The sequence below is a fragment of the Littorina saxatilis genome, linkage group LG2 (assembly GCF_037325665.1).
Source record: "Littorina saxatilis isolate snail1 linkage group LG2, US_GU_Lsax_2.0, whole genome shotgun sequence".
Classification (NCBI taxonomy): Eukaryota; Metazoa; Mollusca; class Gastropoda; order Littorinimorpha; family Littorinidae; genus Littorina; species Littorina saxatilis.
The window spans coordinates 54,948,840-54,964,790 of record NC_090246.1 but is presented as its reverse complement, the minus strand read 5'-3'; the positions used below and the strand labels follow the sequence as shown (position 1 = coordinate 54,964,790).

The 15,951-nt window shown below is 41.9% G+C and overlaps 1 protein-coding gene across 1 annotated transcript in view; it reads left to right on the top strand.

Annotated features, from left to right (window-relative positions):
• The window catches only part of LOC138959285 (histone acetyltransferase KAT2B-like), a 29,821-nt gene that overhangs the window by 3,688 nt on the left and 10,182 nt on the right, over positions 1-15,951 (top strand). The window contains exons 5-11 of the mRNA XM_070330694.1: positions 182-363; positions 2,243-2,434; positions 3,677-3,789; positions 5,465-5,614; positions 6,127-6,275; positions 6,734-6,942; positions 8,550-8,676. Of these exons, the coding sequence (XP_070186795.1) occupies positions 182-363; positions 2,243-2,434; positions 3,677-3,789; positions 5,465-5,614; positions 6,127-6,275; positions 6,734-6,942; positions 8,550-8,676 (1,122 nt within the window). The remainder of the gene's footprint in view (positions 1-181; positions 364-2,242; positions 2,435-3,676; positions 3,790-5,464; positions 5,615-6,126; positions 6,276-6,733; positions 6,943-8,549; positions 8,677-15,951) is intronic.

Below are 15,951 nucleotides of genomic sequence, written 5' to 3'. Positions count from 1 at the left end.
ACATGAAAATGTATACTAGTTTGTGCGTTTTCACAATTTCAGAGATGTAGTTATAGTCCACAACCATGCAGATTAAAAAAATTACGAATTGGGTTTCAGGGTGAGACTTTTATTTAAAAAACACACAAAACTTATAAGTGCAATCGAGCTGACCAAGATAATGCATGGAATTATGTTTCAGGGTGTGACCAACTTTGTCATGTACAAGTTTGGCAACCTGAACCAGAAGGAGTGGCAGACAATGTATGACCTGGCCAAAATGTTCCTGCACTGTCTGAACCACTGGAAGCTGGAGACGCCCACCAGCAGGGCCGCCAGATACGGCAATTCTGACATCAAGGACTACAAGGTCAACTACACCAGGTACACTCTTATGTCATACAGTGGAACCTTCCTTCCGTAAGACCCCCGATTTCAGACTTCTTCCATTTTTTTTACCTTGCTTTTTCCAGATTTTCTGTTCAAAAGCTTTGCAAATTAACCTCCATTTTAAGACCTGATCTTCTCAGATTTTCAGAGGTCTTAAAAGGGGGGGTTGGATTGGATTGGATTGGATAAGATTTACAGTCCAGTGAGGTTACCCTCATGGAAATTCGGGCTGCTTTCTCCCTGGGGAAAGCGAGCTGCCATACATACGGCGCTACCCATATTTTTTATTTTTTTCCTGCATGCGTGTATTCATGTTTCCTGAGACTTAATGCCGTGTGAAATGGAATCACTGTACTGATAGACTAAACCCACTGCGAATCAAACTGACACAAGCATATAAAGAGATGCACGCAACTGGCGTGTGTTGGAAAGTCGCAGCTCTTTGTGTGTTCAACAGCCTACATGACATAGAGCAAGTGAGAGAGAATTGTTTTCAAGAAAGGTGAAAAACTGAAGTGTTTCTGGGAACGGAATCCGGAGTTGCTTGAATGGCACACTCGACAAACTTCACAGTAAAAGTGGCCAGGTTGTCTGTTAAATATCCCAGCATGCTAAGACTCACTCTTGAAATAGAAGAGCAAAACACCTCTAGGGGAGTTATCTCAAAACTAAGACATCAATGGGCGGTTCTGGTGAGGTTATGCCCCTTCTTTCTTTTGGCTGGTAACAGGCAGAACCTCGCTGCAAGATCACACGAGAAAGGGGAAAAAACGTGCATTGGTCCCAAATAGCATGTCGCTCTGGTAACACTTCGTGTGCAAGTCATGCATTTTATACGGTAAAAAGACAATGGTAACAGGCGGAACCTCGCGGCAAGATCAGGCCTAAAAAAAAAATAGGTGTGGTTACGGTAACCCGACCTACCCCATTTTTAGGGGCCGACCCTATAACTTTTTATTACATTTGTCAAAAAAAAACCAAGAAAACGAGTGCAGAAAACGCAATGAAAGCGAAAGCGCTCGAGTCGCACACTTATTTCCCTGTCAAGTAGGTTTAATTTGTACACATTAGAAAAAAAAGTTAAAAAAAAAAAGTGATTGCCTACCTTCCTACCCTATTTTTTTTGGCTATGTTACCGTAACCACACCTATTTTATTTTTTTTTGGCCTCACAGGAGTTGTCTCGCGTTATCACCCCAGAAGCGCTCATTGTTGACAGCAGTTATGGTCCTTCCTTGCTTTTGTTTGTTGATCTGCTCATGATACTGACTAAACAAACAGCTGGGGAGAAAAACACACAATTAAATACTGTCAGTGTAATATAGCAACATATTTGTAAAAAAAACCAAACACTAAGAAAAACAACAAAAAGAACAAAACTGGAGTTTGCGTGAAAAGTTTTATCTGAAGTTGAGGGGAAAAAACTCTTGACTAAGTCTTACCATGGAAGCGACCAAACTTAATTTTCTTTCAGAACAAACTTTGTTTGAATGATGGATTGGTCATGCATGTGACTTTTTCTAGTGTTAAAAAAAAGCCATCTTCTTCCCTCCAACCAACTTTGCAATCTGGCTGTAGTTTTGTGTTTTAGAAGTCATATTTTGCAGGAAAAACAGGTAATGGATGTCAACTGGTGTGGATTGTTGACCATGATGGAGATTTGAATCACCTTGTTGTTCAGGACAGTAGTATAAATATTTTTTAGATGGACATCAAAAGAGGGTGAAATACCCAGGTTTCAGTTATAAATGGTTTTTTTCTTCTCAGATATAAACTTTAATCTGCATCTGTGAAACTGAATGCAAGAGAGAGACAGTAAACTGTCACTGTCAAAAATAAAACAAAAAAGTGAAAAACTCATGTTTGCTTTTCAGATGGCTATGCTTCTGCCATGCCCCTGCCTTCTGCGACAGCCTGGAGCGCTATGAGACAACGCTGATCTTCGGCAGGAATTTGCTGCGTCAGGTGTTCCATACCATGCGTCGTCAGCTGCTGGACAAATTCCGTGCAGAGAAAGACAGGATGCCGCCAGACAAGAGAGCTTTGGTGCTGAACCACTTCCCTAGGTCTGTGCTGGCTTCTTGTCTTGGTTTTGCAGTTGTTTCTACTTCACCAAATAAATGCTTAGCCAGATCTCCTTCTCTTGCAGTCGATGTGTAGTTTAGTGTGAAATGAAGAAATGACAATTGAGATTAACGTTTTTATCGCTGTAGCATATATCGGTACCTCAGTCTGTGATTATTTGCAGAGAGACCAAACTTTGGAGTCAAGCTGTCTCACAGACCCAGGCATGGGAATTGTCCGCCGAATGGCGGATTTCCGCCGAATTTTTTTTTTGTTCCGCCGAAAATGCAAAAGTGTCCGCCGAAAAAATAAAGGGGGGAGGCACACAAAAAAAGCATCGGTTACTTTGGCCTTTGCGCAAAAGCCCGCGAAAACTTTCCGTACTTTGTTCACGCACTGCTACCGCCCGCCTCAGTTATTGAACTATTATGTTTGAAAGTAAACCAGATTGCACAGATTGTGTTACAAGTTAAATTTTCCTGTTTGTCTCAACAGATAAATTTTTTTACAAATTTAAACCATATATAATACATGTAAGCAAAATTTGGTACATTTTTGTACTAAAAACTCTGATTCTAAAAACAGAATTTAATGGCAAACTTGGAGCTCAGATGACACCAGATTGCACCATCTGGGTTCTTTGGAGAAAAAAAATTTCCGGGGGGGCATGCCCCCGGACCCCCCTAGTAAGGCTAGGCGCTTCGCGCCGTCGACTTGACGCTTCGCGTCTTCAGTTATAAATTTTCCGCCTTTTTTACAATTTTCAATTCCCATGCCTGAGACCGTCATGAGGATCTTTTCCCTCTTTAATCATTTTATGTGTGTGTGCATTATTATAAAATTGAGTTATCTAATAATTGTATGTGTGTGTGCATTATTATAAAATTGAGTTATCTGAAGTGGGATGGACCTGTGTACTGTACAATACTGAGTTGAACAAGAAGCTATTTTCACTGAGGAATTTTCATTATTTAAATTCAACCACTTGAAGAAAGATATTCATCTCATAAAGTTGTCAGTTGTTAATCCAGCTGTGACATTCCTGTCTGGCTGACAGTTAGAATGGCTATTATTTAATTTTAACCACTTGAAAAATATTCATCACAGAAAGTTTTTTGTTGTGAAGCCACCTGTGGCATTCAGGTCTGCCTGACAGTTCAAATTCCAGTTACAAATCCTTTGCTTTGTTTTGTTTGGCATGAGTGTTTTACCCAATACATCATATATTTGAATGTTTTGTACAGGTTTCTGAGCATGCTGGAGGAAGAAGTATACAGCGCCACCTCCCCCATCTGGGACACAGACTTCACCCACAACCAGACCAACTCTGCCAACCTGCCGCTCTCACCCACCTTAGGTATTAGCAGACTTGTAGAGTATTACAGTTTGGTACAGTGGAACCCCCTTTTTAAGACCCCAAATTTAAGACTCCCTCTTTTTTATGACCTTGTTTTCTCGGACTTTCTGTTCATAAACTCTGTCAAATTACCCTTTTTAAGACTCCCTCCTTTTTAAGACTCGATTTTCTCAGATTTGTGGAGGTCTTAACACTTTCGCGACGGGAGGTGAATAAATCAGTAGCAGCGCTGACACGCCCATGGACGGGATGTGCATTTTTCAGTAACAGTCATACAAGGTACACGACTCGTGATTGCTGCCCGGTTTTTGAAGATTGCAATAAATTGAGTTGTTTCCCTTGATACACGTGGTTTCCTCTTCCGCCCTGATCAAATTAGTGCAGATTTGCGTGGTTTTTTCGAACAAAAAAAATGAATCGAAGGCGAGCCTTGTCACGGGAGGAGATTCTCCGGATGTTGGATCTTGAGGATCCTGTAGATCATGATTCCGACGTCGTTTTCGCCTCAAGAAAGCGATGATAGCAGTGATAGTGAGGAAGAAACAGTCCTGTTGTTGCTAGTACGAGTCGGCAAACTACACGTGGTAGGGGTGGTACTGCTAGACGCACGTGTATCTCGGAATCGTGTAGGTTCAAGGGGGCGTGGCAGCACTGATAACAATGGATGGCTGGAACCTCCTAATCCTTTTGGAAATGTTCATAGGTGTACAGTTGGTACTTTGTTGTGAAAATGTGACTTATATTCAATATGGATTACCTAGACATCATTTGGTGAGTGTCACAGTTTTGTTTCATTTGAATCAGGATGCTGTGAGTGAATGCGTGATTTGCTTGTGTTATTTTTTGTACTGTCTCCTTATTTCTGTGTACAATGTTAACAATATTTCAGCTAATTCATAGGTTTTACACCTTGTTTGGTTATAACATTATTTATAATACTTTCTGTTAAAAAATAACTTTTAAAAAAGCAGTGGAAAAGAAAACACACACAAAAAAACGTTAAAAAACACAAATTATCCCCCTTTCACCCCCCTTTGCTAAAACAAATCGCGTGACAAACTTATAAATAGCACGACTGAACTGGGCATCCATTTTTTAATTAGTACACACAATTTGGTGGTGATTGGACTTAATTCAAGCTTGCTAGACAGATTTCTTTACAGTTACTGTTTTTTGGGAAGTTTCTTGGTGGCAAGCTTGGGCAGGCAGGACGTTAACGCCATGGCAATGCTAGTCACAATAGTGTTAAAAGAGGGGTTCCACTGTACTTGAAATGAGAGGACGTCTTTCAATATGGAAGAAGAGATGTTTGCTGAACCCCTCAATATTGATGTTGTTCACCAGTCTGTTGACCCAAACTTTCCAGAACAGAACTTTACATTGCATACACAGATCTCATCCTGAGGAAAGCACTGAGAACACAGAAATGATCAGGGTATTGCATTGTTCAAAGGTTATAACGGAAAGCGTTATCAGATGACATGGATTGTAGCAGACACTATCATGAGTCGTGTGGGAAGCATGTATTTTGCTTGGCCGTATAGGGTGCTGGGATACTTTAACCTAGTGTACCTGTAAACCAAAATGTTCTTTACAGTAGCCCGGAGTGCAAAAACTGTTGTTACAAACAAAATTATGAGGGGTTCTTTTTTCACATATTACCATTTTCACACAGGGACACCAGGCCAGGCTGCTGGTGTGAGTGGTTTAAACCGGTTCACCTCGTCCACTGTGACAGCAGCAAGTAATGGTGAAGGTTTTACATCTCTCAACATCAGCGGAGGCATCATCTCACCACGCAGAAGTTCTCGCTCACTAGAAGCCGGTAGGGTTGATATTACTGATCTCAGCCGTTCCTAAGAGCTTGGAAAATGTACGTGTAGATCTATATCATGCCTGGGATTATGAATGTGAAAAACTAGCTTTTTTTCTTCTTTCTTTCTTTCTTTTCTTTACGGCAGCTAACACCCAAAGTTATCACTGGATCAGAATAATTTTTTATGGAAAAGGCCTTATTAGTAATTTAAAAACCATTCAATTCATGGGGTTGTGACTTTGAAGAAAAGTGGAAGGTTGACTTGACATAGATATTCTTTGCTTTACAAATGGATTTTCTCAGCAAATAAGTTTATGGAAGAAACATGCTGAACTGCAGCTTACTTCTTTCTTCTTCGTTCATGGGCTGAAACTCCCATTACATTAATGTTTTTGCATGAGTGGGTTTTTATGTGTATGACCGTGTTTACCCTGCCATTCAATTCAGGCAGCATACGCCGATTTTGGGGGAACTGCAGCTTACTTGTGGAAGGTTTAAGGACACAGAATTTGTTTTGGCAGCTGAGAAACGAAAAGCGGAAGAAGAGGCGGCAGAGCAGGAGGATCCCAAACGTCAGCGCCTGGAGGTGGTGGAGGGAGATGTGCCGAGTGAAACAGTCGCTAAGGTCCTCACCACCATCACAGACCCCAATGAAATGCTTGGGCCAGACGTGAGTATAGGACACACAATGCTTGAAGGATTGAATTTGTAAAAGGTGGATGTTTTCTTTTCTGTTGAGGAAATTACCCAAGAACATGATGGAGTTGTAAGATTTATAATTGACACAGAGTTATGCTTCACGCCCACACGTATGATTGTTTTTAGACAGATAGAAAGATGCGTACGGAAGACATGAACAAACACACACAGGCACGCACACATGTGCCCACAAACACACATGCACACACACACAGGGACGCACCCATGTGCCCACAAACACACACATGCATGCACACACACACACACTAACACACACAATCTAACACACAATCTAACACACACACACACACATACACACACAGTTTATCTCCGCCTCTGTGTTTCTTTCTCTTAATTTTACTCCTACCTCTTGAAAATATCAGCCCACACTTTGAATACGCTCATTCTCTCCTCTCTGACCCATTCCAGTCATCGCTGTTCCCTGCCCACGCGGCCAGAGACGAGGCAGCCCGGCAGGAGGAGGACAAAGGGAGGATCAAGTTTGTGGTCATCAACAACTCACTCAGCAACAAGCCCACCAAGCAGATCTACTGCTGGCTGATTGGCCTACAGACTGTCTTCTCACACCAGCTCCCCCGCATGCCCAAAGAGTACATATCACGCCTCGTCTTCGACCCGTAAGTATACAGAAAAGTGGATGATAAAATGGTGAACTTAATGGACAATCTCCTGAATAGATGAGGTCCGGAAATAACTGTCCGTTTTTTATGGGTTGTGGAAGAGTCGCTTTCCCTTGTTTGTCCTTCCTTTTCCATTAAAACATTGAGGCAAGCTACACGTGACATTGTAGGCTTGCCTCAGTGTTTCTATGGAAACAAGGGTAAGCAACTCTTCCATAACTCATCAACTTTTGACAGTTTGTTTCAAACATTGTCTATTAGCTCTGTGGGAGTTTCTGATCAAACTGGAAGAGTCTGTTCAGTGTGTGCTGGCACTTGCATGTTCAAAGTGTGCCTATTTAGTTTCTTCTCTGTGTAGTTTGTACTTCAGGGTCAGTGTTTTGGAATTAATACAATTTTGACCTTTACATGGGTGTTACTCTTCCGGCTTTTGCCGGATTTCCGGTTTTTGAAAAAATCTGAAGCCGGAAATTCCGGTTTTCCGTTTCGTTTCGCTAAGTTGAAATAACGAGCAGCGGTTCCGATCCGACTTTTGACACCGGTTCGCGTGCTTTCTCGGTTCGCTCCCTTGGATTTGCCGCCATCTTGCTTATTATGATTTGGTTTCGTCTGTGTCCAGAAACTTTCTTTCAAACTTGAGCATTTTGCTCGATCAAAATGCCTTACATCAGTGATGATGTCGATCCTTCTAAACTTGAAAAACTAGAGGAAGGTGTTACAAACAAGTGGAGGGGGGAATGGTTGGGAAAGGGGGGAAACGTGCTGCTTTACAGAGTGCAGGAGACATTCGTTCCTTCTTCAAAAAGCCTCGCATGGATACATTATAGGACTCAGATCAGAAGCAGTGTTTGTGTGTGGCTTTGATAATGCCACTGAACTCAAGAAAACGCGGGATGCCTTGTTTCTTGTCAGACATTTTTCGAATGCTCTAGAATTTTTTTTGAATTATTGACGGTGATTTTGCTTGGTTGATTGGGACAGTAAAGTATCCCATTTGTATTATTTTTGTGGACTTTGTTTGTTTCTGCTTCTTTTCTTCTTGTATGGTTTCTTACTGTGAGAATGCTGGAAATGGCCACTATATGCTTTCATTTTGGCAAATTTGCTTCAGCTTCAGGGGGGCATTGCCACCCTGAACCCCCCAACGGGGCGCTGCCCCTGTGCCCCGCCGGGGCCTCGGCGGCCCCTGGACCCCTGCCTTTCAGGTTTTTTGATTTTTCCCAGTAACACCCATACCTTTATCCACTGTGGTTTTAGCATTGCAAACTTAGGATAACCACAGAAGAGGTGTGTCTTGATAACACACTCAGGGTTGGCATGAAAACACCAGCTTAACGCATAACAGCAATACTAAGCCAACATCAAACATTCTATGCAAGGGAGGTAAATCTTACACAGAAAGACTAGAGGTTTGCGAATAAAAAATACAGCTATAATTGGAAACAAGTGGTGTAACTCGTTTTTTTCTCCATTTGTAGACATATATTGCAAACAAGTGGTGCAAGTCAATGTTAGTTCCATTTGTAGACATAGCTTGTTGCTAGACGCCAGACTTCCATCATATTTCCTGATGTAGTTTGTCAGACTGCCGTACTCTCTTGCAGGAAACACAAGTGCCTTGCATTGGTGAAGGACAACAAGGTGATCGGAGGTATCTGTTTCCGCATGTTCCCCACGCAAGGCTTCACTGAGATCGTCTTCTGTGCTGTCACGTCCAACGAGCAAGTCAAGGTATGGGAATAGCAGGCTGATCAGTCATCCTGAACTCAGGTCAAAATGAGTTAAGGGGAGAGGTGGCACGAAAAATTTCTACTGGATGTTTGCACTTTTTCTTGCAATATTTGTACGTATTATCAAGCAAAAACACATAAAAAGACTCATTTGTGCAAAAAAATTGCCTGAGGGTCTTTTTATGGGTAAAAACGCTCGATTTTTGACAAAAAAACATGAAACGGCCTATTCAGCTCTAGCGTGATATTTTAGAAATTTCTCAAGCTAACAACCTCATATTTGTTGTTATGAACTCACAAGTAGCGTTTCTCAGTAGTTACAGAGCATTTTTGTGAGTATCAGCCTTACTTTCCATAAAAAAAAAAAAATTGGCCGACATTATATTTTCGCATGAAAATGCTATGTCAGGCTTTTATTCTAATTCATAAAAAACAAAAAACAAATTTTTTTGAAAAAGCGCTCCTGTAACTACGGGGCGAATTCATTTACAATGATTGGGGTGAAAAAATTGGTAGTCTACCACAAGTAGATGAGAAGTGAAGACCTTCGTCGCGTGGTTACCGTCCTTGAAAATCATATTCTGAGAAAATGGTGATTGAAAGTTTGTGAAATGTTTCTGTAAAAAAGATGAAGACAGATGGCCAAATAAAGATGATATGAGTGCTCCTGTATTGTTCACAGACTTCTTGAAATGGTTCAGTTACTTATTCTCCCCCGTCTCCCATCAGTCCAGCTCCGTACACCTCCCCCTCCTGGTCTTCTTGCTGCTCCAGCTGGCGTTGACGACCCGCACATCTTGCCCTACGGGCTGCCACAGCGGCCACAGCTGTTGCTTTCTCTGCTTTCTGAATCCTAACCTTGTCTTTCTTGGCCAAAGCAGCCTCCATGAGATCAGTTATTGGCAAGCTCATGTGGTCCATGACCTGTGCCAGTGCAAAGTTGCCTCTGTTGAACTTCGCAACAGCCTCAGCGGTGGCTGCTTCCACCCGGCCTTTCCCAACAAAGATTTCTTTGGGGCAGTGTCCCCACATGACATTGTGCAGAGACTCGTTACTGTTCTGGGTTTTGCCATGGGCCACGCGCTTGAGAAGAATGGGATTGGTCATTCTTCTGTAGATGGGCAGAACAGCATGCGAGACTTCCCTGGACAAGGCGGTGCCGTTGTGCTCTGCGTGTGGAGGTGGTGGTTGCTCTTCTGCCCTGGCTCTTTGAAAAAAGCACCATGAGGCTGGCCCAGCTGGACATCTGTCATGGTGAGGGTCCTCGTCCGTTGAAGTTACATGGAAGAAAGTGGCCCAGATCGCCTGCTCCATGGCTCGCTGATCTTCAAGGTTGTTGAGGATCGCGCTACGGAAGTAGTTTTGCAAGCGTTGGCACTTTTCCTTGGTTAGTCGCCCCTCCCCTCTTCCACCAAGCCTTTCATCCTTTGCTGCCTTGCGGAGAGCTGTGCCCATTCTCTTGGGTAGGTGGTTGGTACATTCCAGCTTGGTGATGGGACGTGTGGGACCGTAGGGCTGAGCTGCAGCCACAGCATTGAAAGCCGTAGAATCTCCGTCCGACAGCATAGTTCTGTACCTGAGGTTGTGACGCTCAACAGACCTGCAGCACAGTAAAAATCAGAAAACCCATTGTGTAGGCAAGCAAATTGTGCACCTCTACTTGCAGAACACAATTTATGAGTTCAGGATTTGCTTATAAAGTTATAAAGGGGGGGGGGGGGGGGGTGTTGTGTTACAAAATATTTTCACAGTAGTAACTAGTATTGTTTTGTTCTTGTTTTGTTATAAAAGGCAATAAATGAACTTTGTTATTGTTACTAATTCATAATCGAATCTTCGTGCACTCTCTCTCTCACTCTCTCTCTCTCTCTCTGTTCTGAACTTCAAAAATTAAAAGATAGGCTATGGTGGGGGTATACAGATTATATGCTTACCTTCCCCATAACTCCAACGCTGCATCCCTCTCCATAGACTTTGCAGATCCCTGGTGGTTGATGCTGCACTCAGCCCGGTGTTGCTGCTCCCATCGCAGTTGTTGGGCAGGGGTCATCTCCTCCAACTTCTCCTTATTCATGGCACATGTGTGGCAGTAGGTGGATTTTACAGAGAAGTCGAGAACCAACCCAGTAAGAACGTCAACCACCACTCCTACACCATAATGTGATGAAAAACCCCTTTTATGCCAGGTGCCATCAAAGGCAACATCTACCCAAAGAATACCGTCATCTTCTTCCCAGGCAGCGTCTTCATCCTCTTCGTCAAACTGGACATCTGCTCTACCTTGAGGAAAGGTCTGCCTGTATGCAACATTTACATGCTCAACAGTTTCCACCAGTGTGACATTTGTTACGGCCAAGATGCTGGCATTGACCTTTTTATCAATTCTTTGATATGAGCTTTTGTTCATCACGGGCATGCCAAACACTGTGCACAGCTTTTCCACACTTGAGTACCCACTGCCAATCTCATGCGAGTATAGGACAATCTGTTTGTTCACGTCAAAGGGAACATTCTTCATGTGGTTGCGGTTGCTCTCTCTAGGTGAAGAAAATTCTGACCGTCTGTACTGGCAGCTGTCACAGCAAAGTGCTAACTCTTGGGACAAGCCCATGGATTCTCCAACGTGTATCGTTAAATGTCCTGCTTCGCATTCCGGGCACTTCACATCCGATAATAGCGAGTTGAGCTGACCACACTCAACGATACACCATGTACGTTTCGGTTCAGCAGGCACATCGGCTGGCACTTGTGCGTTCTGCAAGTCATCGGCACCACTGAATCTTCTTAGCTTCTTCGCAGAGGCTGAAGCACCCTCTATTTCCTGCTGGTTGTCGTGTATATCGCACAACACTGGCCGAGGTTCGACTTGAAGTCGATGAGAAAAATGTGCATCACCTCCACCATCCAAAACGACACACTCCGCTGCGCCAACTTCGCGGGGCGCGTTTTCATCGCCCGTGGACTTTTCTTGTTCGGCTATTCGAGCTAATGCAAGCTGCTTCTTCCTCTTGCCCGATGCCTGCCCCACAAACCTCTTTCTATCGTTGAATTTTGCAGTGAACATTGCTGGCCGACTGATAGACGGTAGTGTAATACGATCGACAAACCGATGTTGTGTTTACAGCGGATAAGGCTTGTTGCGCATGCGCCAGTAGCCATGGTAAGTTACAATGACCAACCAGAGAAGAGCTCTCATAGATCGACGGTCAATCTTGCAAATCCGGGAATTCCTGTCGCGGATAGTATGCTTGTGCTCTGACAGTTGAGCGAAAATAACGGGCTATTTTGGGGTATTGTTGACGTCACCAGCAAACGGGAATTCCCGATGGATCGTGTCGAGTGCAACGAGTTTGTCTTCTTGGAAGAAAAGTGGCTGTTTCAAGCCCTTGAAAACATCGATTTTTCAGCAAGTTTTCTGACTTTTATCACTCATGCATGTGCACTCACTTTGAAATTCATCACTTTATTGCAAAAAATACGATACAATTGACAAAATAAACATGACACAATGAATCTAGGGTGTTCAAAGTACCTAATATTGCAGGAAACCCAAAACACATTTTGGAAGGATTTTAGTAAAAAAATTCGTGCCACCTCTTCCCTTAATTCCCTTCGGGTCTCATTTATCCCTGACAGGATGCCTTTGTTTTCCTTCTCTGGAGAGGAAATCGATTTTTTTTCCTCATTTTTAGAGCTTTTCGTAATGTGTTATTGATAAAAGCAGATTCGCGATCGTCGATAATGATTTTTCATGGTGTTATGTAATTTTTAAATTACAAAGGAATTGTTATGTAAGACAGTTTCAAGCGAGCCATCTTTCGCGGATGTATTTACTGTGCAAACAACTCTAAATATGGCAAAAGTGTCACGTGATAATCAACTTTGTTACGTGATAACAAAACGGCTATGCAGCGGACGATACTTTTTCGTAACCAGTTGGGAGTGATGCAACAATATCACGGTCTCTTTCCCACAGCAGTCTCAAAATTTCGACTTGTTTTGACCTTAGAATGATGTCTTTAGGCCAAAAAAAAAGATAGGTCTGTTTACGGTAACCCGACCGACCCTAGTTTTTTCGCGCGACCCTAGACTTTTTTTTGGCATTTGGGAAAAAAAAAAAAAAAAAAAATCTTGTTTTTTTGGCAAAATAACGTAAAAATATGGTTTTTGGGGGAGAAAAAATAAATAAATCCCGACCTACCGACCCTATTTTTTTGGCCTATGTTACCGTAAACAGACCTATTTTTTTTTGGCCTTATCATAACTGTGAAGAACAGAACGGAGATCACTGTCGAAGTCGGCCATTCTACAATCACTTTCGTCTTTTAACAGAAACATTAGCGAAAAACATATGGGAGATAACTCTGTATTCTTATTTTGATAGATTTAGGCTTTTAGCTCCGTAGTAATTATCCATCCTGTCAGAGACAAGAGCGATAGCGTGGACCGATGATTATTAGAATGGCTGATCAGTATCATAGTGGTAAAGTGGAAAATTGCATGGCTTCATTGGAAAATATATGGATTACTAGTGGTACCCGTGCTACGCACTTTGTGTGCTGCGCATGCGATGTCATTTTGTTGGTTATGTGCTTGTGAAAATGTTGTTTGCACCCCTCCCCCCCCGCACATTATCCCGCATATAATGAATTATATTCTCTTGGTGAAAAATAAAATGTTAACCCTTACACCGGTGCAATTCTGTAACACATGTTACATAGCCACTGGTGAATTAACAGAGAGAAAAATAACAAAAAACAGTCATATAGGTTTTCGCATCAATGGGAGGTAATCGGAACTGACCAAAAAGACTGCGCGACCGCACGCGACTATACAAACAAACAAAATAAAATACAGCAGGTATGACGTTTGCATGAATCCATGATTACGTCTACATGAACAACAGTGATAAAAGTGCGCATCTCTTCCCAGCCGTGCAGCGCTTTGAAAGTTGGAAGCATTAAAATTTAAACGGGTAAAAAGCCATCGTGAAGATACGAAAGAAAGTATGACGTCTAAAATACTTAATGATTCAAACGCATAGTATAACATATGTAATTGACAACATTGACAACAGAAAATATATACATGGTTCACACACACAATCGAGTGCACACATCCATCCATGCTTATTTAAAGTCATGTACACACACACACACATACATGGCATCAAGCAACACACAATTAAATGACACATATGGAATATGGAAAACGTATAATGGACATGAACATGGCAAGTAATTTACACCGTTATCTACTATAAAATTGCGCCTTCACACCCATATCTTCACAATATACTTTTGAAAAAAACCAGTCATAAAATGAACTGATCCGCCCCTGCCGCCAGGGGGGACATCCCCCTGGGCCGCCACTGGCAACCCCCCCCCTCCTCTTCGCCTAGTCCGGCCCTGCGGCCCCCTTTATTCAAGGGTTTCATTCTAGAATGGCACCCCTGTACTTGCGCAGGGTTAGAATTCCAACCTGGACCCGGTCCATTCTAGAATGAAACCGGATTCTAAGTTCGCGCAGAACATATATACCACTCACTTGCTATTCGCCTAAAAGCTTGCGGTGTGCTGTGACACATATAAGAAACCAGAAGAAAAAAGGACTTTACTTTGGCGAAAAGAGCATATGCTGCTTATTTTTGTACATAACTGCTATAACTGTATTTTTTCCGAACACTTACATGTAAAAAACATAGAGATATATCTTACCATTTCACTAAGACAGCCAAAATAACGGTCAAATTAAGGGGAGATCATGATGACGTACATGTCTATGGTTGCACCGGGGGAAAATATTTAGTCGCTGGAACCTATAAGGTATAACACATGTTACATAGCCACTGGTGAATTAACAGAGAGAAAAATAACAAAAAACAGTCATATAGGTTTTCGCATCAATGGGAGGTAATCGGAACTGACCAAAAAGACTGCGCGACCGCACGCGACTATACAAACAAACAAAATAAAATACAGCAGGTATGACGTTTGCATGAATCCATGATTACGTCTACATGAACAACAGTGATAAAAGTGCGCATCTCTTCCCAGCCGTGCAGCGCTTTGAAAGTTGGAAGCATTAAAATGTAAACGGGTAAAAAGCCATCGTGAAGATACGAAAAAAAGTATGACGTCTAAAATACTTAATGATTCAAACGCATAGTATAACATATGTAATTGACAACATTGTCAACAGAAAATATATACATGGTTCACACACACAATCGAGTGCACACATCCATCCATGCTTATTTAAAGTCATGTACACACACACACACACATACATACATGGCATCAAGCAACACACAATTAAATGACACATATGGAATATGGAAAACGTATAATGGACATGAACATGGCAAGTAATTTACACCGTTACCTACTATAAAATTGATGATATATATATACCACTCACTTGCTATTCGCCTAAAAGCTTGCGGTGTGCTGTGACACATATAAGAAACCAGAAGAAAAAAGGACTTTACTTTGGCGAAAAGAGCATATGCTGCTTATTTTTGTACATAACTGCTATAACTGTATTTTTTCCGAACACTTACATGTAAAAAACATAGAGATATATCTTACCATTTCACTAAGACAGCCAAAATAACGGTCAAATTAAGGGGAGATCATGATGACGTACATGTCTATGGTTGCACCGGGGGAAAATATTTAGTCGCTGGAACCTATAAGGTATAACACATGTTACATAGCCACTGGTGAATTAACAGAGAGAAAAATAACAAAAAACAGTCATAATTATAGGTTTTCGCATCAATGGGAGGTAATCGGAACTGACCAAAAAGACTGCGCGACCGCACGCGACTATACAAACAAACAAAATAAAATACAGCAGGTATGACGTTTGCATGAATCCATGATTACGTCTACATGAACAACAGTGATAAAAGTGCGCATCTTTTCCCAGCCGTGCAGCGCTTTGAAAGTTGGAAGCATTAAAATGTAAACGGGTAAAAAGCCATCGTGAAGATACGAAAAAAAGTATGACGTCTAAAATACTTAATGATTCAAACGCATAGTATAACATATGTAATTGACAACATTGTCAACAGAAAATATATACATGGTTCACACACACAATCGAGTGCACACATCCATCCATGCTTATTTAAAGTCATGTACACACACACACACATACATACATGGCATCAAGCAACACACAATTAAATGACACATATGGAATATGGAAAACGTATAATGGACATGAACATGGCAAGTAATTTACACCGTTACCTACTATAAAATTGATG